Below are 22,060 nucleotides of genomic sequence, written 5' to 3'. Positions count from 1 at the left end.
CTGCAACCCAAACAGACCTACTCCAAGGCACATGGTAATAAAATTGTTAAAAATCAATGACAAAGAAAGAATCCTCAAGGCAGCTAGGGGAAAAAAGACCATAACATACAAAGGAACGCCCATTAGGTTATCATCAGACTTCTCAGCAGAAACTCTACAAGCCAGAAGAAAGTGGACACAAATATTCAAAGTACTGAAAGAGAGGAATTACCAGCCAAGAAGACTATATCCATCAAAGTTATCTTTCAAATATGAAAGAGAAAGAAAAACTTTTACATACATACAAAAGCTGAGGGAATTTATCACCAGAAAACCCCCACTTCAGGAAATACTCAAGGGGGTTATTCCATGAGACACAAAGAATAAAAGAATTCAAAACTACAAGTAAAAGCTCCAACAAGTTCACAATAAAAACAAGAATAATCTGTGACAACAATAACATAAAAGGGGAGAGGATAAAGATCTGCAGTAGCAAAGGAGTATGGAGTGCAGAAGCACTCTTATGACAAAGGACTCCTGTACATATGAACATTTTCTTCTTAACCTAATGGAAACCACCCACAAAAAAAAGCCACTACTGAAACACACAGCTTAAGAAAGAAGAAACGGGAAAGAAGTATGGGATACCACCAAACAAATACAACTAACAGAAACAAAAAAGAACCAAACAAGACACAGAGCTACCAGAAAACAAAACATAAAATGGCTACAGGAAATCCTCAAGTGTCAATAATTAGCCTAAATGTATATGGACTGAACTCATCAATAAAGAGGCACAAAGTAGCAGATTAGATAAAAAAACAAAGTCCAACCATATGCTGCCTTCAAGAGACACATCTAAGCTGCAAGGACAAAAGTAGAGTCAAAGTGAAAGGTTGGAAAATGATTCTCCAAGCAAATATGATAATATCCAAAGAAAAGCAGGTATAGCCCTACCCATATCTGGCAATGCTGACTTAAAGACAACAAGGTAACCAGAGACAAAGATGGACATTTCATAATGATAAAGGGGACACTGTATCAAGAAGGTATAACACTTCCAGGGAGCACCAAAATATATAAGATATCTACTAACTGATCTAAAAATAGAAGCAAACAAAAAAATAATCATACTTGGAGATTTCAGCATACCATTGATGGATTTATATAGATCATTCAAACAGAAAATCAATAAAAAAAATATCAGCCTTAAATGATACTTTGGGCCAAATGGACATAATAGACATTTATAGGACATTTCATCCCAAAACGTCAGATTATATCTATGCATTCTCCAGTGTGCATGGAACATTCTCAAGGAGAGACCATATGTTGGGCCACAAAACTAACATCAACAAATTCAGGAAGACTGAAATTATACCAAGCATATTTTCTGATCATAGGCTTTGAAATTAGAATTCAACTGTAAAAAGGAAGAAAGAAACCCACAAAAATGTGGAAATTAAACAACACACTTCTTAAAAATGACTGGGTCAAGGAAGAAATAAAAGCAGAGATCAAAAGATATATACAGGCAAATGAAAATGACAACACGACGTATCAAAATTTCTGGGATGGGCCCTGGCTGGTTTGCTCAGTGGTAGAGCATCGGCCTGGCGTGCAGAAGTCCCGGGTTTGATTCCCGGCCAGGGCACACAGGAGAAGCGCCCATCTGCTTCTCCACCCCTCTCCCTCTCCTTCCTCTCTGTCTCTCTCTTCCCCTCCCGCAGCCAAGGCTCCATTGGAGCAAAGATGGCCTGGGCGCTGGGGATGGCTCCTTGGCCTCTGCCCCAGGCGCTGGACTGGCTCTGGTCGCAACAGAGCGACGCCCCGGAGGGGCAGAGCATCGCCCCCTTGTGGGCAGAGCATCACCCCCTGGTGGGCGTGCCGGGTGGATCTCGGTTGGGTGCATGCGGGAGTCTGTCTGACTGTCTCGCCCCGTTTCCAGCTTCAGAAAAATACAAAAAAATTTCTGGGATGCAGCAAAAGCAGTAATAGAGGAAAGTTTATAGCATTACAGGCTTATATCAAGAAATAAGAGAGATCCCAAGTAAACAACCTAACATCACACCATAAGGAACTAGAAAAAGAAGAATAAAGGCAACCCAAAGTTAGCAGAAGAAAGGAAATACATAGTAAAAATTAAAGGAGAACTAAATAAAATAAAGAATTTGAAAAAACTAGAAAAACCTAAAATAATAAAGAGCTGATTCTTTGAAAATATCAATAAAATTGACAAAGCATTGACTATTGACTACACTCACTAAGGAAAAGGAAGGAAGAAATCATATAAACAAAATCCAAAATGAAAGAGGAGAAATTTCCACAGACATCATAGATATACAAAGAATCATAGTAGAATATTATGAAAGATTATATGCCACCAAATTCAACAACCTAGAGCAGTGGTCAGCAAACTCAGTCAACAGAGCCAAATATCAACAGTATAATGACTGAAATTTCTTTTGAGAGCCAAAAATTTTAAACTTAAACTATATATAGGTAGGTACTAGGTACATTCCTTATCAAGGTAGCGCCCGCACGAGGTATTTTGTGAAAGAGCCACACTCAAGTGGCCAAAGAGCTGCATATGGCTAGCAAGCTGCAGTTTGCCAACCACTGCAATGAAGAGTTAATATCCAAAATATATAAAGACCTCACAAAGCTCAGCAACAAACAAGCAAACAATCCAATTAAAAAATGGGGAGAGGACCTGAACAGACACTTCTCCCAAGAGGACATGCAAATGGCCAACAGGTATATGAAAAGATGCTCATCTTCACTAGTTATTTGAGAAATGCAAATCAAAACTACAATGAAATAGATACCACCTTAAAACTGTTAGATTGGCTATTACCAACAAGATAGTTAATAATAACAAGTGTTGGAGAGGCTGTGGAGAAAAAGGAACCCTCATTTTCTGCTGGTGAGGATGCAAATTAGTACAATCATTATGGAAGAAAGTATAGTGGTTCCTCAAAAAATTAAGAATAGAATTACCATATGATCCAGTAATCCCTCTACTGGGAATCTACCCCCAAAACTCGAAAACATTGGAATGTAAAGACACATGTACCTCCACATTCATCGCAGCATTATTCACAGTGGCCAAGACATGGAAACAAAGTGTCCCTCGATAGAGGATTGGATAAAGAGGATGTGGTACATATATACAATGGAATACTACTCAGCCATGAGAAATGATGACACAGTGACATTTATGACAACATGGATGGACCTTGAGAACATTATACTGAGTAAAATAAGTAAATCAGAAAAAGCTAAGAACTGTATGATTTCACACATAGGTGGGATATAAAACTGAGACGTATGGACATAGATAAAAGTGAAGTGGTTACCAGGGGGGTGGAGAATGTGGGGGAGGGGGAAGGGGACTTGAGTGATGGGGAGGAGGAGGGGGAGAAAGGAAGGGTGTAAAGACGGATAAATACAAGGTGATGGAAAATGATTTAACTTTGGGTAATCGGTATACAACATAATCAACAGTTCAAATGCTATAGAAATATTCACCTGAAACCTATGTACTCTTATTGATCAATGTCACCCTGTTAAAGTTAATTTTCTAAATAAAATTTAAAAATCACATTATTTTGAAACTTCAAAAGTAATTTTAGTTAAAAGTGGAATTTATCCAAAAGTTGTAGAGTGAAAGGAATGGTTAAAGAAGGTGAATGAACCCTAGCTGGTGTTGCAGTGGATAGAGCGTCATCCCAGAGCGACCTGGTTTGAGCTCTGGTCAGTGCACATATGAAAAGCAATCAATGGGTGCACAACTAAGTGGAAGAACAAGTTGATGCTTCTCTCTCTCTTTCCTTTCTCTTTCCCTTCCTCTCTCACAAAAATAAATAAATTAATTAATTAAATAAATAAATAGAAAGAAAAAGAAGGTACAAAAGAAAAAGTGATTGAAGGCCTGGGCTAGTTAGCTCGTTGGTTTGAATGTCATCCCCAAACTCCAGGTTTTGGGTTCTATCCCCAGTCAGAGCACATACAGGATTCAACCAATGAATGCATAAGTAAGTGGAACAAAAAATGAATGCTTCTCTCTATCTCTCTCCCCCTCCTCCCTGTCTCTTGAAAAGCAATTTTTAAAAAAAGAAGAAAGTGACTGAAGCTGAGTTTTCAAGGTCAGATGCAATAAAATGTGAACCACTCTGGCGTTTTATAGTCCTAGGTGGGCACTAAGGGAAGCACTTGTATATACAGGTTATTTACTCTCTGTTCAAATGATTGTTCCTAAATTCAAATAACCAGTAAGGATAAAAATATCTGGCACTTGTTTCTAACCTTTATTTCCAAATCACTTTCTGCTGCCTATTTACAATTTTTCCCGACCATAACAAAATTAAAATATTTCCTCATTTGGTCATATCCCAATTTCCAATCAACATAACAAAATTCATTTCAATACTCTACAATGTTCTGTTTTCCCTTCTTGGAGCCCAATGTACTGTGGTTTTTGGCCTTTAGTATGTATTTTAATACAATTTCTAACTTTAGCATTGTTCTTGTGGAACATGGTTTTGGAATAAACTGAATTAGGGTTTGAACACTAAACCTAAGGTTTGAAACTGCTACTTCCATTGCACTGAGACCATAAGCATGGTATCTTTAACCTGTTTTCTTGACTCAAGTTGGAGGTCGTATTCTCTTCACAAGGACAAGTTGATTCACTGGATTCATTGATTCATTAAGATATGAAGAGCCTGCCCCAGAGTGTTAAACATAGTATTTCCTGTTTGCTTCTCCTCTTGCTATTTCACTGAAAAGTGATGGGCAATGTAAACTGAGTGTGTAGTTAGGACCCTGGACCCAAGTTTCAAATCTGCACTGTGCCACTGATAGCTGTGTATCCTGAGGGTGTTTCTTAACCTCATTGAACCTCAGTTTTCCCATCTGCAGAAGGGAGATGATTATAGTTCCTCCTGCATAGCTGTGAGACTTAGGATAGTCAGTTTCATGTAAGTAATTCTTTACCCTTTGTCTCTTTCGTTTGTTTGGTGTACCATGCTTTCTCTCTCAGTTATTTCTGCCTTACCATTCTCCTTGGAAACATTCTATAACTTTCTGTTGCATTCTACTGGAATTCTAATGTGTCCCAAGCTCAAATTCTTATAAGCCTGACTTGATTTCTTTTGAGTCCCCAGGGTAGGCCAGAGGCATGTTTCCTAGCAGGTGGTGTAGTAACATGAACACAACCCCGGACTCCAAATCATCTTTCTGCCATTTATGAGCTCAGTGATTTGGGGTAAATTACTTAACCTCTGTAATTAAGTAACTCCAAAGTCTTCAAATCTATAAAATGGGAATAATTTTCCCAGTTGTATGAGAGGATTAGATAAGATTACACACTTGATGTATAGTAGGGGCTCAAATAAATGTTAGTTTTATTCTATTTTCTTTTTTCTCTTCTTGTTTTTACCTCTCATTTTGAAGAGATTGCTTGGTCTAACAGAGTGGTTCTCAAGCCCAGCTGTATATTAGCATCCATCACCTGGGAGAGTTTTGAAATGGAAGGAAGCCCTGGCTCCACCCCCAGAGTCTGATTCACCATGCCTGGGGCAAGCCCAGCATGGTCCATTGTCTTTTTTTTTTTTTTTTGTATTTTTCTAGCTGGAAACCGGAAGAGACAGCCAGACAGACTCCCGCATGCCCCGACCGGGATCCACCCTGCACGCCCACCAGGCGCGACGCTCTGCCCACCAGGGGGCGATGCTCTGCCCACGTCACTCTGCTGCGACCAGAGCCACTCTAGCGCCTGGGGCAGAGGCCAAGGAGCCATCCCCAGCGCCCGGGCCATCTTTGCTCCAATGGAGCCTTGGCTGCGGGAGGGGAAGAGAGAGACAGAGAGAAAGGAGGGGGGGGTGGAGAAGCAAATGGGCGCTTCTCCTATGTGCCCTGGCCGGGAATCGAACCCGGGTCCCCCGCACGCCAGGCCGACGCTCTACCGCTGAGCCAACCGGCCAGGGCCAAAAAAAGAGTTCTTATTGGGCCCTGGCTGGTTGGTACAGCGGTAGAGCGTTGGCCCAGTGTGTGGAAGTCCCCGGTTCAATTCTCCACCAAGGCACACAGGAGAAGTGCCCATCTGCTTCTCCAATCCTTCCCCTCTCCTTCCTCTCCCACAGCCAAGGCTCCACTGGAGCAAAGTTGGCCTGGGCACTGAGGATGGCTCCATGGCTTCCGCTTCAGGCGCTAGAATGGTTCTGGTTGCAACAGAGCAATGGCCCAAATGGGCAGAACATCGACCCCTGATGGGTATGCTGGGTGGAGTCCGGTTGGGTATTTGCAGGAGTCTGTCTTTGCCTCCCTGCTTCTCACTTCAGAAAAAAGAAAATAAAATAAAAAAGAATTCTCACTGGAGTTCAATTGGATTTCAAGGTCGGGGAAAAAAAGCAAGCTGCAGGAGGAAACTTGAAAAGCTGAACATTTAAATTTTCCAACTAAATAGAGTAAAATTTAAATGATGGCAGAACTGTTGCTACCATAGTCAAATAATGCATTTTTTTCATAAATATTCAAGAAAGCTCTTTTTGTGAACAGTCATCTTAGTCAACAGAGATTTGTTGGTTGATTGATAAAACTACACCAGGACCACTTTGTGTCTTACCTAAAGGTAAAGCATTTTCTAGTTACTACGTCTTGCCACAATCACCCTAAGGTTATCTTATAGTGTTGTCTACTGAACTACACCTCTGGAATTTCCCAAATACAATGCATTCTTGAGATACCATATATTTAAATAGTTGATAATGTTGTTAGCACTATTTTGCTATCTCAAGCAGTAACTTTAAAACTGCACCACAAAAGTCTGTGGCTCTTCTCCTGTCCCTGCCTGCCCCCATCCCAAATACATAAATTCACTACCCTCTTCCCCAGGTACCTGGCTTGGAAGCTTCCTTAGTCTTGGGCTCAAGGAGTCTTAACAGGGCTCTTCTGATGCTCTGCATTACCAGGCCTTAGATTTCTGTTTGGGTATCATTAGGATGCCAGTAGCAATGCTCTCCCCAAGGGTGCTCCTTGGCATTTGAGCCTGGCACTCCAACTCATATTTATGGTTTATCACTTTGTCACCCTTCATCAAAATTTTCTGTGTATTCTAAGAAAATATCCCATTTTCTGAATTCTACTCCTAAGGTAATGGTCTCAGTAGAGGAAGGGGAAGACAGGGCTTGCTCCTTGTGGGTGGGTGGAGGAAGTGGAGGGGATCTCCTCTTTCCCCAGGGCAGTACCAGGTTAATGTCTGTTCACCCCCATAAATGATGTTTGAGCTATAGCTTGATCATGCCATTTGGTGTTTATGGTATTTAATAATGCATAATTTAACAACATTTACCATTTCCCTGTTGTCTCAACAAATGTTTAAGGGCCACCACATGCTGGCATTGAGTTCAGCACTGGGAATACAGAAACATGGTACTTGGCCTTTCCTCCAATGATTTCTGTAGTATATCATCATCATCATCATCATCATCATCATCATCATTATCCCCTGGTCTTCTCCAGCCCCTCTGGCTGTTCCTTCTCAGTTTGCAAAGACTCCTTTCCCCTCTGCCTAATCTTTAGTACTGGTCCCTCAGGGTTCTGTGATAGTCTTCTTTCTCTACACACTCTCCCTCGGGCAACGGAATTCACACCTGGGGCTTTACATACCACTTTGAGCAAGTGATTTCCAGTTTTGTATCCTAGATTGGACTCTTACAGTCACAGGCTTGTATTTCTAATTGTTTTTGGATATCTCCATTTGGTGGCCCCACAGATACCTTAATCTCAAAGTTTCTAAACCTTCTTCTACTCATTACCTTCTCCACAAATCTATTTCTTTCCCCTTTTATTTGCTGTGTGGATGAATGGTGGTATCATTCTCTCACCTACTGCAGACAGGTTTCCCTTCACAATGCAAACCCAATCAGTTACAACTCCCCTTGATTCTACCTCCTGGGTGCTTCTTAGGTTTGTCCCCTCCATTCCTTATTCATGGCCAGGACTCTACTTGAGACTTCCTCTCTGTCATCTAGAATTCAGAGCATTGTCACATCGCTTCTGGCCAATCTGATTCTACCTGTTGTCTTACAAGCAATTTCTTCTAAAATTTAAATCCTGCCACATCACTTCCCTGATAAGAATCATCCAGTGACTCTCTTTGTTTCCTAAGCAAATCCAAATCCTTAGGATTACAGAGCACTTCCCCATCTGGTCCCTATCTACCCTCCCAGGTTAATCTCCAGCAATGGCCCACCACAAAACCAACGTTCTAGCTTCCCTGAGAAATTTACCTACTTGGTATGTTACTAAATGTACCAGCTTTCTTATGTCTCTATGTCAAGTTCCTTTGCTGGGAATGTCCTTTCCTTCTTGTTCATCTGGAAAAAGCCCAGTTAGTCATCTTTGAGACCCAGCTCATGCCTCTTTCAAACAGCCTCTAAATTCTCCAAACAAACCAAGGGGACCTTTTTCCTAGTTCCTGGAAGTCCCCAGGGGGTGTCGCTATATGAATACTTCCCACATTGTATTATTTATTGTTTCCCCCCTCCACACTGTATGCCTTGAAGGCAGGTATCAATGTCTTACTTATTTTTGAATCTCCCAGTCCCAGCACTTAGCATTTAATAAATATTTGTTGAATAAATAAAACAATTGATGCTTGGATAAAAATGAAATAAATTTAGTAAACCTTATGCCTTTTTAAAAATTGACTTTAGAGACAAATGGAAGGAGCAGAAGAGAGACAGGAAAATCTGTTCCTGTATGTGCCCTGACTAGGGATTGAACCAGCAACCTCTATGCTTCCAGACAATAATCAACTGAGCTATCCAGCCAGAACACTAAACCTTACTTTAAAATGCAAAACTATAACTCAAGAAAGCCCGCTTGTGTATTCTGCTCTATGTCTTACAGACAGCAATGACATAAGGCACTGGCCATGAAGATGGGGAAGGAGCCACTGGTTTGATCCAGTTCCATGATGTTTGGAAACTTAAGGCTCCTTTTCTTGAACTAGGAAGGAACATAGCAGGGTTTCAGTTGAAAAAAAAATATTTTTTTTTGTTTAACTTGCTTTCACTCATTTGCAATTTTTCCTAATTTTAACTACTTTAATCATCTCAGCCCCCTCAATAAAAACTAATAATTGCCACCAAATAAATTAAAGATGAGAAACTAAAAATAAATGAAGAAACGAGAAGAAACTATTAATGAAGATCAAAGTGGACTGTGTATCTAAATGAACTTCACTGACTGTCTGGGGGCGGGTTAATAAAGATGTTAATAGTAACTCCCCAGGAGCTTTCGGCAGCTCCAAAAGTGCGACAGTAATGAGCCCAATCAGGGGGCACAGATTCAGTGAACGCCTGTGGCTTCATTAAGCTGGAGCAAAGGGTGGGGGTGCAGAGGTGGCTGCTGGAGTCTCAGGGTAGAGGCTCCACTCACAGTACATCCCGGAAACATGTCACCAAGCCCATAGATTCTAAAATCAAGTCTGGTTGGAAGACATAATCATTTAGAAATGGACTTGGAAAAGTGTTCTTAGTTGGTCTCCAGTCTAGATCATTGTTTCATTACCAAATCATTATATTTGCCCTTTGATGGCTGGATGGTAATGTGGAATATTGCTAGAGCATGACCTTAAAGTCCAACAGGTCTGGATATTTTGGGTCACTCCCTTTCTGGCTAGGTGACACTAGGCAAGATAACATACCTCCCTAAGCCTCAGCTCTCTCATCTATCAAGTTGGGATGGAAACATTGCTCCCATCTGATAGGGTTGTTGTAAATCAAAGTAGAATGATGTGTGTAAAGTACTGAACTCATAGTTAGTGTTCAATAACAGTAGTTGTTATTACCCAGTAATAAGGTGAATGATGACTTATACGTGCTTTCTTGGCAAAGCTGGCAGAACAGGAATTTTAGAGTTCGAGAGTGTACAGTTGGAACAAAAACCTAGGTTCTCTTCTTTCTAGTCATTGGTTTAATTTACATGTATTTCCCCAGGTATAAGACACACCCCTTTTCAAAAAATTTGGGGTCTACACACTGGATGAGTCTTATACAGTGGTTGTAGATTTTTTTACTTGCATTGCCTGCTTTTTTGCATGGATGAGGAGTTGTATGAAGTTTATGATAAATAAAATTTGAGTTCAATAACTTTATGTAATACACTTTTTTTTTTCCAAATTTCGTGCCCCCAAATTAAGGTGCATCTTATACACGGGGAAATATGGTAACAACTATTTAATGACTATTATGTGCCAGTTAAGGGGCATATGTAAAATACTAGAAACAGCAAAAGGGGTCAGGTTTGTTCTGCAGAAAACTTCAGCACTCTGTTCATGTTTTGGGTGAAATCAACAATGATAATACTAATAATGCTATCAGTGATTTAGTAATCTTTAGTGGATACCCAATATGGAGCATGTGGACAATAAGGGTCCTCCCAGGGAAGAGGCCTGTGGCCACAGAGTGGGCAGGCTTCTCACAACAGTGTGTGTGTGTGTGTGTGTGTGTGTATGTGTGTAGCGGGGGACAGGGAGAGCAGAATGGAGCCTTCACCAGCAAGGACAGCTTTAACAGGCCCTCAGATTGACTTAGGTAGAAGTTTGAGAACTGTAGGTCAGCTCTTAAGGTGTGAAAAGTCAGACAACATCTAGGCCAGGGGTAGTCAATCTTTTTATACCTACCGCCCACTTTTGTATTTCTGTTAGTAGTAAAATTTTCTAACCGCCCACTGGTTCCACAGTAATGGTGATTTATAAAGTAGGGAAGTAACTTTACTTTATAAAATTTATAAAGCAGAGTCACAGCAAGTTAAAGCATATAATAATTACTTACCAAGTACTTTATGTCAGATTTTCGCTAAGTTTGGCAGAATAAATCTTTATGAAACAACTTACTATAGTTAAATCTATCTTTTTATTTATACTTTGGTTGCTCCACTACCGCCCACCATGAAAGCTGGAATGCCCACTAGTGGGCGGTAGGGACCAGGTTGACTACCACTGATCTAGGCCAAAACAAAACTCAGTTGTGGAGCTGGGAGGTGTGCCTGCCATCTGGAAGGAAGCCAAGAATGCAAGGGAGTGAAACATAAAGAAACAGGCTGTAACATCAATTCTCACACATCTGTCAATGAGGCTGCACCTTGGCAAGTCACTGAGCAGCTCCATGAACTTCCACACTATGTAAAAAATGGAACGACAACTGACTTTTGTTGAGCACCTACTAAAAGTTAGGCACCATGTGTGGTGACTGATGTTAACTAGACTGAGTATGGTGATCATTTTACAATATATACATATATCAAATCATTATGTGTATACCTATGACCAATACAATGTCAATTATATCTCAGAAAATTTTAGGTAGCATGGCAGATGCAGAATAACAATTTCACTTATTTCTCAGAACCTCCCCGCAAAAGGAGACACAGGGACATCGCAAGATGTGGCTGTGGACTGACCTATTGCCAATGCAGAAAATGCCTCTGTGGGGACCTGGACGAAAGCCTCAGCTTCTTGGTGTAAAATCGTGGTACTCCCACCAGCAAGGACCCTGGCAGGCAGTAGTAAGGATTAGCAATTATGTATGTCCTGTGCGTGGCACATAGGAAACATTTTTTCAATGATAGGATTGTTCCCATTTTGCAGATTAGGGAAGTGGGGATAAGTAACTTCCTCAAGTGCCCCCAGGGAGTACAAGGTGGAGCTTGACCGGCTGTCCCTGTGAGAGTTAAGAGTTGATGCTCATAGTTAACACCTCTGTTATCAGTGTCTTTCCCCTTAGCTCAGCCCACCCTTAGCTCAGCCCACTGAATAACTCCCTTGGCTAAAGCTGTCACTGAGAGAAGGCTGATGCCAATCACAACACACAAAGGCATGTTCACAACCTTCTGAGCCCAAAGCGTGGTAGGCCTTTATCATCCCAACAGGGACAAGGATCATTTTAGATTTTAATCATTATCTGTCCCACAGTGGTGGCAGATGAAGTGACGCTCTTACACTGGATTTCAAGTCAAAATAAAACATTACAAGAGAAAGGCCACATTGCTCTATTAGAACGCTGTCCGTCAGCATTCCTGTTATTTTCGTCCCTGTTATTTTTTGCTTCCACCTGGTGGTCAAAAGTTGAAAAAGCAGGCAGATTGAAAAGAACTAGGAGTCCATCTGAGTCTGGGTCCCTGCAGTGCGTTTAGTACAGGTTTCCTGCCTTTTGATTTCCACTGAGTTCCTCCAGTGGAAAATCCTCCCATGTGCAGCATGCAGCGTTCTTTCCTGGGGCTGAGAGAACCAGGATAATCCCTAATGTTTCCCTGCAGCTGAGCTCATGTCACAAATCAGGCATGATTTTCAGCAGATATTTCTTTAAAAGTTTGAAGGCCTCCGTGGACTCTATTCCCTTCTCAATGAGAACAAGCATCAAAGAGACATGACTAAGATGCTTTGCACGCACATCAGGAACTAATTGCCAATTTGGCAAATGCATTGACTAATGTCATGCACTGTTATTTCTAAATCCTCTCCTGTCCTTGACCCCAGTATCTAGATGTAAACTTGGAACCATTAGTGGAGAAGGATAAAGTCTTCTGGTGCCTTAAATGGAATTGAGAGGGATTTAAACTCAGTGCTTTTGAGTGTGGTGAAATGAACCCAGCAGTACATTAATGCTAGGATTTGAGCTCACACAGCATGAGTGCTTTCAAAAACCATGTTTAAGGAAGCAAACAGAGCCACGACAGACCCTTTGAGTGGAGCAAAAGAAGTTGGATGAAACAATCAATAACACATTAAAAACCACAACTGGGCTGCAATCATGTGGGCAGAAAAAAAAGTTTTTCTTTATCACAGGATCTTTGCATCTAATGAGATGGTGACTGGACAACCTCCAGAGGAGTAAGGCCTCTGTTTACTTTAGCTGAGAAATGTCTAAATATTTAGTTGAGTCTTTTAAAAGCCTTACACGATTCTGTAGCAAACTCTAAGGTATGATCTTATTAGCTCTAGATTACCATTGGAAAATCTATTTAGAGGAAATTTGGAAGAGAAAAGCCAGAAGATATTACCATTAAAAGCACAAATGTTAACTTATTTTTCTCTCTCAAAAATGAACTATTTTGCATGTCCTCCAAATACTTAGTTTAGAAACAACACCTAACCCGTTAAAATCTTCTTTTTATTGATTCTAAATTGTTCTCTACTTTTTATATATGCTTTACTCCTATTGGTTCCAGTTGGACCCAAAGTGTTTGAAGCTCAAAAGGGAAGGGACCCCTGAGTGCATTTCCTTGGGGGAAAGGGGGGAGCGGAAGAGGGCAAGGAAGCTTTGTAAAAATGCCCATGGGGTCCACTCTTTAAATTCACACTTCTATCTTGTGTAAGCAGATCTTAGCTAAGACCAATATCCAGTTTGCTCTGAGCTTCTGGGATCCTCTGGGCCACAAACACAGTGCCTCACAGAGACGGCATAAGTTGGGGTTTTCATCTTTTTAGACTTTCTGATAAAATCCTCTCTAACATGCTGTCCTTTATTATTGCTTCCTGTGGACTCTTACTAAGGATCACCAAAACTGTTCCCCTCCCCCACTGCAGGAGGCCTGCACAGCCCCAGCTCCCGGCCAGTTTGATTAATGTGTCTTGGCTAATTGTGTGAAAGATGGCAGGCCTTTAGCAAGTGTGACCAGCTTATTGTTCAGCCAATCACAGGCGCCTCAGTTAGCATGTGAAAAGGGTGTGTGTTGCCAGGGGCGGGTGAGTGTTCTGGCGGCTGAGTCAAAGGAGAAGCATTTTGGGGGGTCACAGAGCAACACCCACTTCTTTGAGGGGATGTTACTATGCTCTGCTAAACCTGTAAACCTCTTACTCAAAGCACTATTTTTCTCCTCCCTCCTTTTTCAAGGAGACCTTTTTTTCCCATGGTGCAAGCAGGCAAGACACTGGCTACTCTGCAGATGGAGTTCACGTTCCAGGGTTTTTAATATTTCACTTTTATATTTCTGTTAGAGAACGATCCTGCTGAGAGTCTGGGAATCTATGCTCGTCAGAACCCCCTCACTGACACTTGGATATATTGCTCTGAAAGCTATCCCAGGAGAAAAGATTAAACAAAAAAAAAAAAAAAAAAAAAAAAAAAAAAAAAGGAAATAAGAAAAAAAGAAAGAAAGTCTACTTTTCAAAGCCTACTTCTTAATCTGCCCACATCAAAATAAGACAACTGGCCCTTTGAAGTAGAGGACACAGAGTTCTCAGCCAGCTTGCTTAAAGTGGGGGATGGGAGAGAAGGAAGGAAGGGAAGGAAAGGAAGGAAAGGAAGGAAAGGAAGGAAAGGAAGGAAGGAAGGAAGGAGAGAGAGAGAGAAAGAAAAAGGAAAAGAAAGACTAGCCTCTAACATTATATGCCTCTCTCACATTGCCCAGATTTAATCAGGCACAACAGTCTGACTGATGGCTAGATAACCTACAACCTCGCTCACCATTGTCCCAATAAAACAGGTGACTGCTCAGACAAATCTGTCCGACAAGGTTAGGTTTTGCTTTGTTTTAACTTGTACAAAGAGAAACTGCTGTCTTCTGAGACACAGTCCAGTCGAGGCCTGGAAATGGCAGAGTGGGCAGAGATGGACACTGAATAATTCTCCCAGGTTCTTGGCTCCCTTAAAATTCCTGTGCCGGATGAATTAAAAATTTGGGGTTCTTACTACTACTTAGAACAAAAAGGAAAAGATGGAAATCTCATTCAAAACGGTGCTAAGAGTTCTGCTCTGTGACTTTTTTCTAGCTCCCACCCCCTCTTCTGCTCCTGTAACCACTGGAGTGCAAGAGCATGGAGTAGCAGCCGGAGTAGCTCAGGGCTGGGGTGGGTGAGGAAGGTGGCTCAGAGAGACTCCTTGAGTTACACAGGGGACGTTCCGGGAACACAGAGGTGAATGGCCCTTTTAAAACATAGTCCTGCCCTGGCCGGTTGGCTCAGTGGTAGAGCGTTGGCCTGGCGTGAGGGGGACCCGGGTTCGATTCCCGGCCAGGGCACATAGGAGAAGTGCCCATTTGCTTCTCCACCCCCCTCCCCTCCTTCCTCTCTGTCTCTCTCTTCCCCTCCCGCAGCCAAGGCTCCATTGGAGCAAAGATGGCCCGGGCGCTGGGGATGGTTCCTTGGCCTCTGCCCCAGGCGCTAGAGTGGCTCTGGTCGCAGCAGAGCTACGCTCCAGAGGGGCAGAGCATCGCCCCCTGGTGGGCAGAGCGTCACCCCTGGTGGGCGTGCCGGGTGGATCCCGGGCGCATGCGGGAGTCTGTCTGACTGTCTCTCCCCGTTTCCAGCTTCAGAAAATTAAAAACAAAAAAACAAAAAAACCTAGTCCTTGTGATTAAGTTATCAATAGTACTGATCTCAGGACCAAGATAAACTGGGCTTTTAAGATTTATGAATTCACCTGACTGGTAGTGGTGCAGTGGACAGAGCATTGGCCTGGAATGCTAAAGCTCCTTGGGGTTTGATACCCCAAGGTTGCGAGTTTGAGCATGGGGTCACTGGCTTGAGCAAGGGATCATTGACATGATCCCAAGGTTGCTGGTTTAACCCCAAAGGTCACTGACTTGAAAACCAAGTTCTCTGGCTTGAGCCTAAGGTCACAGGCTTGAGCAAGGGGTCACTGGCTGGGCTTGAGCCCCCCTGGTCAAGGCATGTATGAGAAGCAATCAATAAATATCTAAAGTGAAACAACTGCAAGTGATGCCTCTCATCTCTCCTTTCTCTCTCTCCCTAAAAAAAGAAAGAAAAATAAATTTTAAAAAATTACAAATATGGGCTTACAGCTTGGCTGTGGTTAAGGTTATATAACTTCTTTCCTTTCACAAGCTTAGCCCTCAGTTACACAGTTACACACTGGTCAAGCCCAGTGGAAGCAGGGCTCACACATGAGCACCCCCCCCCCCCGTTATAAGGAGATCTGGTAAAAGAGAGTGGATGAATAAATACCAGCCCAAAGCTCTTAACGATCCAAGAATGGACCACTTCCATCTGTGCAGACCCACCAAACAGCACAGCACCAGACAGATAGTAGGTACCTAAAATTTTTTGACTCATTTGAATTAAATTGAATGCTTACTAACAAAACAATGTAAAGTGTGCATAAATACCCTACTGATGTACCTGGAGATTTCTGTACATAAATAAAAAATTTCACATCACTTTGAAACGACAGCAAAATGAAAAATGTTACCTATTTCTCATCGTTTTATGGAACTCAGTTACCTTATTTAGTACAGAATCTGGCAGGGGAGCATTTTGGCCAAGTTTCTATCATTATTGTTCTCATCAAGGCATTCTGTACTAAGTAACTGTTTATTGGTTGAACCAATCTGAAAACACAAATGTTTGAAGTTTAGGGGAACAGCATATGCTCACAGTGGCACCTTTGTATATATTAACATTATTCAAATTGTTTTCTACAACCCATCTGCAACCTTAAATGTCTGCTTACATCCATGTTAGAAAGTTGAAGGATCCCATTTCCACCTGGAGAAGAGAGTACAGCCATAAGGAGAAGTATGGGTAGGGTAGGAAAAGATGAAAGCCAGACTCTCCTAGAAACCATGGCAACCAGAGATAGGACCTATTGCAGACTGGATCGTGCTCTCCACAAGAAGCCTGTTCTTTTTTCTCTCTATCTCAGACCAAAGGGAAAGCCCTGTGGCCAGACAGCAGCATTTTTCTCCCGTGCTAAACTAGCAAAATAGTTAGAAATGGTAAACTATTTGTAAATGACCCCAAAGCCATTTAGCAATGCATACGATCAGTCACATAAAGCTGAAAAGATTTTATAGTTTGTTTTTAGCTTGCTGTAAGGTTCCCATAATCCTGGTTAGTTCAGGATACCTGATCCCTATATATAATTGAGGAAAAATATTGATATTAGATGTTGCAGAAGAAACAAACAAAAAAATCCCTAGGTTCTTATGTCTTCTGTTTTTCATCACCTTTTTATTTATTTTTTGTTTTTTTTTTTGTTTTTTTTTCTCCATTTTTCTGAAGCTGGAAACAGGGAGAGACAGTCAGACTCCCACATGCGCCCGACCGGGATCCACCCGGCACGCCCACCAGGGGCGATGCTCTGCCCACCAGGGGGCGATGCTCTGCCCATCCTGGGCGTTGCCATGTTGCGACCAGAGGCACTCTAGCGCCTGAGGCAGAGGCCACAGAGCCATCCCCAGCGCCCGGGCCATCTTTGCTCCAATGGAGCCTTGGCTGCGGGAGGGGAAGAGAGAGACAGAGAGGAAAGCGCGGCGGAGGGGTGGAGAAGCAAATGGGCGCTTCTCCTGTGTGCCCTGGCCGGGAATCAAACCTGGGTCCTCCGCACGCTAGGCCGACGCTCTACCGCTGAGCCAACCGGCCAGGGCTTCATCACCTTTTTAACCTCTCTATAGTTTCTTGCTCTCATGAAGCCCTTACAGAATAATCTCATACCAATATTAGCAATGACAACAATTTGGGGGGGGGGAAATTCATTTTTTAGTAATGGGGCAATGTTAGAATATAAGACTAGAAAATCTGACTTGGACCACAGTCACCCTAACCTTGTCTTTATCTGTGCATATCTATCTCCCCTTTAATCCCAACAGCGGGAGTCCGGTTTGGGTAGGGTCATTCTTGCTTCTCCAGCACCTGATACATCTCTTCTTCTTATAGCTCACTGCTTTTATCCTCCCTTCTGTCTCAACACCCTTGATGTGAGCACTGGTTAATATGTCCCCTCAGCCATGGCCTTAGGACCCCTTCTCAAAGATTCGCCCCATGAGCAACACTTCCAAACTCGCCCTGGGAGTCAGTCTTGGAGGACCAAATCTGTGACAGAAAATGACCAAGTGGGTGAACTCTTGTGTAATCTAGGGGCATTTTACCCGGCCTGTCCTAATCCTAATGAACCTAATGAGCCTCTACTTCTCCTCTGTATATTAGCATATAAATCAATGACAGTCGTGGGGCTCAAAAATGACACTGTTTTTTGAGTAGTTTCCTAGAGTTATTGTGTATTTGGAAGTGGATATGGAATGCACAGTAATATTCACTTCTTATTCAGTTTGTTCAATAAGATTAAATTTGAATAAAATTCAAATTCTTACTCAGTTTGCTACTTGTGTTTTACAGTCTGAGAGCTGATTTACCTACTACTTAAATGTCTTTTCTGGTAAAGCTACTACTTCAGTGTCTTTTCTGGTAAAGGATTAGTCAGAGAATATAAGAATCTAAAAAGTTTTCTAGACCTTTCTTCACTGTTGCGTTAACAACATGAGAACATGTTGTGTAGCTAAATCTCTCACACTGCTGATTCTCAGAGTATTCAGAAGCTCAAATCAAATATTACCTGGATTGTAGTTAGGCAGTTTGGACACCCCAGGCCAGGTATCCTCCGTAGGGACTCCCAACACCTATACAAAGCCAAAGACAGAGAAAAATGAGGGGGGAGACAAGTGGATGAAGCGGGTATGAAGACACGAAGGATAGATATAGGAGGAGCAAGGGAGAATTGGATGTGGGTCATGTTACGACAGCTGATGTATACAAGAAAGAAACTTTCATGTTCCATATTTGTAGTTTCATGGGCAAAACTAATATATTTCTATGGTCTTGTAATGGTTAATTTTATGTGTCAACTTGACTGGGCCCAGATAGCTGGTAAACATTATTTTGGATGTGTCTGTGAGGTGTTGTAGGAAGAGATTACCATTTGAATAGGTAGACTGAGTCAAGAGATCTGTCCTCACCAATGTGGCAAGTATCAATGAGGAATTCAATCCATTGCAGGCCTGAATAGAACACAAAGGTGAGGAAGGGCAAATTCTCTCTCTTCTTGAGCTGGGATGTTCATCTCCTCCAGTTCTCAGACATCAGAGCTCCCGGTTCTCGGGCCTTCAGACTCTGGGATTTACCGCCAGCAGCCCCCTCAGTTCTCAGGCCTTTGGGCTCAGACTGAATTATACAACTGGCTTTTCTGGTTCTCCAGTTTGCAAATGGCATATCTCAGCCTCCGTAATTGCATGAGACAATCCCCATAATAAATCTCCTCTTATCTATCTCTATATAGCTCATTGTTTTATTTCTCTGGAGAATCCTAATTTGGTCTGGAGCCTATGTCTTTATTAACTAACTTGTGCTCTGAGGCAGATCGTACAGCCTTGCTTAAAATTATATTCTCATCATTAAATATCTATTGCATGACCAACATATATTAGGATGCTATGCTAGGAGTTGGGATATAAAGAAGCAGGCATGATGTGTTTGTCTTATATCAGATGACTTTATTTTTCTCAACAGGAAGCACTTGACAGCTTAAATTATGCCTCAGCATGGGCATTCAGCTGTTCTGTAATGTGCTCAAATTAAAAAGAGTTCATATTACTGACCTTTAGGCAGTGGAATGTTGGCTAAAAGTGATCCCAAACCTAACTCTAGTCCTTTCTACCAAATTCTTCTCATCTGCTTCTTTTTCCTGTGTCCCAGCAGCTTGGAATATGGTATTTGGTTTTTAACTGGTGGTAACAATGTCACTGAAGGAGACCTCATTTATACTCGGAATTACCAAATTGAAGCTCTAGTTTTGAATTTACAGGAAAATAAAAGTCTACTGTAGTACAAAGTCAAAATATTTCAGACTTTGGATAGTGTTTTTTCTGTGAGGTGCCATATAGTTATTACCTTATCATTCTTTTAAGGTAACCATACAAGCCCAATGTCAGTTATATTGGGGAGCTAAAATGACATTGTTTTTATAAAATACTAGTAGCTTTTGTCACACTACTACAATACAATTCCTTTTAGAAATATATGTCGGCGTTAGCTGGTTGGCTCAGTGGATAGAGTGTCAACCTGGTGTATGGACGTGCTAGGTTTGATTCCTGGTCAGGGCACATGGGAACAATGACCATCTGCTTCTCTCCCCTTTCTCTCCCTATTCTCCTCCCGCAGCTAGTGGCTCAGTTGGTTTAAGCATTGGCCCCAGGTACTGAGGAGAGATAGGTTGGTCCAAGTGCATCAGCCTCAGGTGCTAAAAATGGCTCAGCTGATCCAAACATCAGCCCCAGATGGGGTTGCTGGGTGGATCCTGGTTGGGTGCATGTGGGAGTCTATCTCCCTTCCTCTCACTTAAAAAAAAAAAAGTATATCTCAATATAACTTTTTAGCAGCACCTCTTGTAGAAAGCCTAGAGACTATTTGTAAAATGCTGATGGGACGGCGGTCCAACAGTTATGGCAGGAAGTTAATTGCCCAACAACCAACTGATTATAATCAGTGATGAATCCAGAATCTTAATACCCACCAGCTTGCTGACTAGGACTCTGGCTGAAAGGTATACTTTGTGGTGCCTGTTAAGCTTGCCCTCAAACAAAAGAAACTGAAGTGCTATTCTCCCTCATATAATAAAAAAAAAATCATGTCACCCAGTAAAATCATCTTTCTTTGCTCCATTCCCTAAACAAACTGAAAAGCTACTGAGAGGATTATAGGCTTTTCCTATCAACCCTCCTGAGCCTGAGGAATACTAAGAATCCTGGGATCCATTTTGAAAAACCAACTGGACTGATTCTTTTGTAGGAGTCAACCAGAAGATGGTTAACTAATTCCTCTTTTTTAACCTACTATCTTATGTATTTGCACAGATGTTCATGTAAACAAGTGGGTGTGACTCACTTGTACCCACACACCTTCTGTTGACTGGCAAAGTACAGTGAAAAAAAAAAAAAAACCAAAGATAATGAAGTGAAAGCAATCAGGGAGATAAATAACAACCATATTCATATTTTTCTAAGGTTGAAGTTACTAGAATTATTGGTTATTTTGTATTATGTTTAATCAAATCAACAGAATGGATGCAGATAATTTTTAAACATTATGCTTAAAGCTTTAAGCTTGAAATTTTAAGAGTTTAAACAAAACTTAATATCCTTTATTTGGAAATTTGATGCTGAGTTTCTGTTTGAAAATTATTGAATTTGTTTTCACCTGATAAAAATTACTAAATCTCCACTTCAGTGTCTGAGAAGCTGAAAACCAAAAATTGTTGATTTATGCCCTCCCTAAAGGTTCTTAAAAAGGCAGCTAATGAGTGCTATATTTGAAAACACAGTGGGCTGCAAAGATTGTTTTCTGCCTTTGTTGGAATGGAAACTAGGCATTTTGATTAATGGATTTAAGGTCTGCATAGTTTGTTTTATTCTGATTTTAGAACAACAGCTGGAATTATTTGTTATAAAACACTGAAAGAATTAGATTTCAGAAAGCAGTGACACACACACACTATTCAGACGTGAACACACACACACACACACACACACAATTTCAGGAAGATGATAAAAAAAATTCAAGACTCCTCATTATGTCTTTATTCCAAAGAGTGAGATCTCAAGATAAATGTAAAGGAAGGTTGTGTTTAGAGGTGGGAAGAGTTAGAATAAACACATTACTTTCAAAGAAGCCATTTCTACATCCAAAATCATAGGCTGGAACTCGACTACCTATTTTCATTTGTGTAGACCATGTTTAGTAAAACACAAATTTAGGAACTATTTGTAATGTTTAAATTTTAACCTGCTTGAGATATAGTAGTATTAAAGATAGCACGCTGCTGAATATAGTGCCTTTTCCATTTTGTCCTCAGAATGCGAAAATACGGCCCTGGCCGGCTGGCTCAGCGGTAGAGTGTCGGCCTAGCGTGCGGAGGACCCGGGTTCAATTCCCGGCCAGGGCACACAGGAGAAGCGCCCATTTGCTTCTCCACCCCTCCGCCGCGTTTTCCTCTCTGTCTCTCTCTTCCCCTCCCGCAGCCAAGGCTCCATTGGAGCAAAGATGGCCCGGGCGCTGGGGATGGCTCTGTGGCCTCTGCCTCAGGCGCTAGAGTGGCTCTGGTCGCAACATGGCGACGCCCAGGATGGGCAGAGCATCGCCCCCTGGTGGGCAGAGCGTCGCCCCTGGTGGGCGTGCCGGGTGAATCCCGGTCGGGTGCATGCGGGAGTCTGTCTTGACTGTCTCTCCCTGTTTCCAGCTTCAGAAAAATGAAAAAAAAAAAAAAAAAAGAATGCTAAAATA

At 41.8% G+C, this 22,060-nt stretch overlaps 1 protein-coding gene across 2 annotated transcripts in view; it reads right to left on the bottom strand.

Annotated features, from left to right (window-relative positions):
- The window catches only part of CDK15 (cyclin dependent kinase 15), a 106,537-nt gene that overhangs the window by 26,320 nt on the left and 58,157 nt on the right, over positions 1–22,060 (bottom strand). For both annotated transcript variants that reach the window (XM_066279797.1, XM_066279799.1), the window contains exon 10: positions 18,342–18,405. In XM_066279797.1, the coding sequence (XP_066135894.1) occupies positions 18,342–18,405 (64 nt within the window). The remainder of the gene's footprint in view (positions 1–18,341; positions 18,406–22,060) is intronic.

This window comes from Saccopteryx bilineata, chromosome 5, assembly GCF_036850765.1.
Source record: "Saccopteryx bilineata isolate mSacBil1 chromosome 5, mSacBil1_pri_phased_curated, whole genome shotgun sequence".
NCBI lineage: Eukaryota > Metazoa > Chordata > Mammalia > Chiroptera > Emballonuridae > Saccopteryx > Saccopteryx bilineata.
This window is presented reverse-complemented; position numbering and strand designations above follow the sequence as displayed.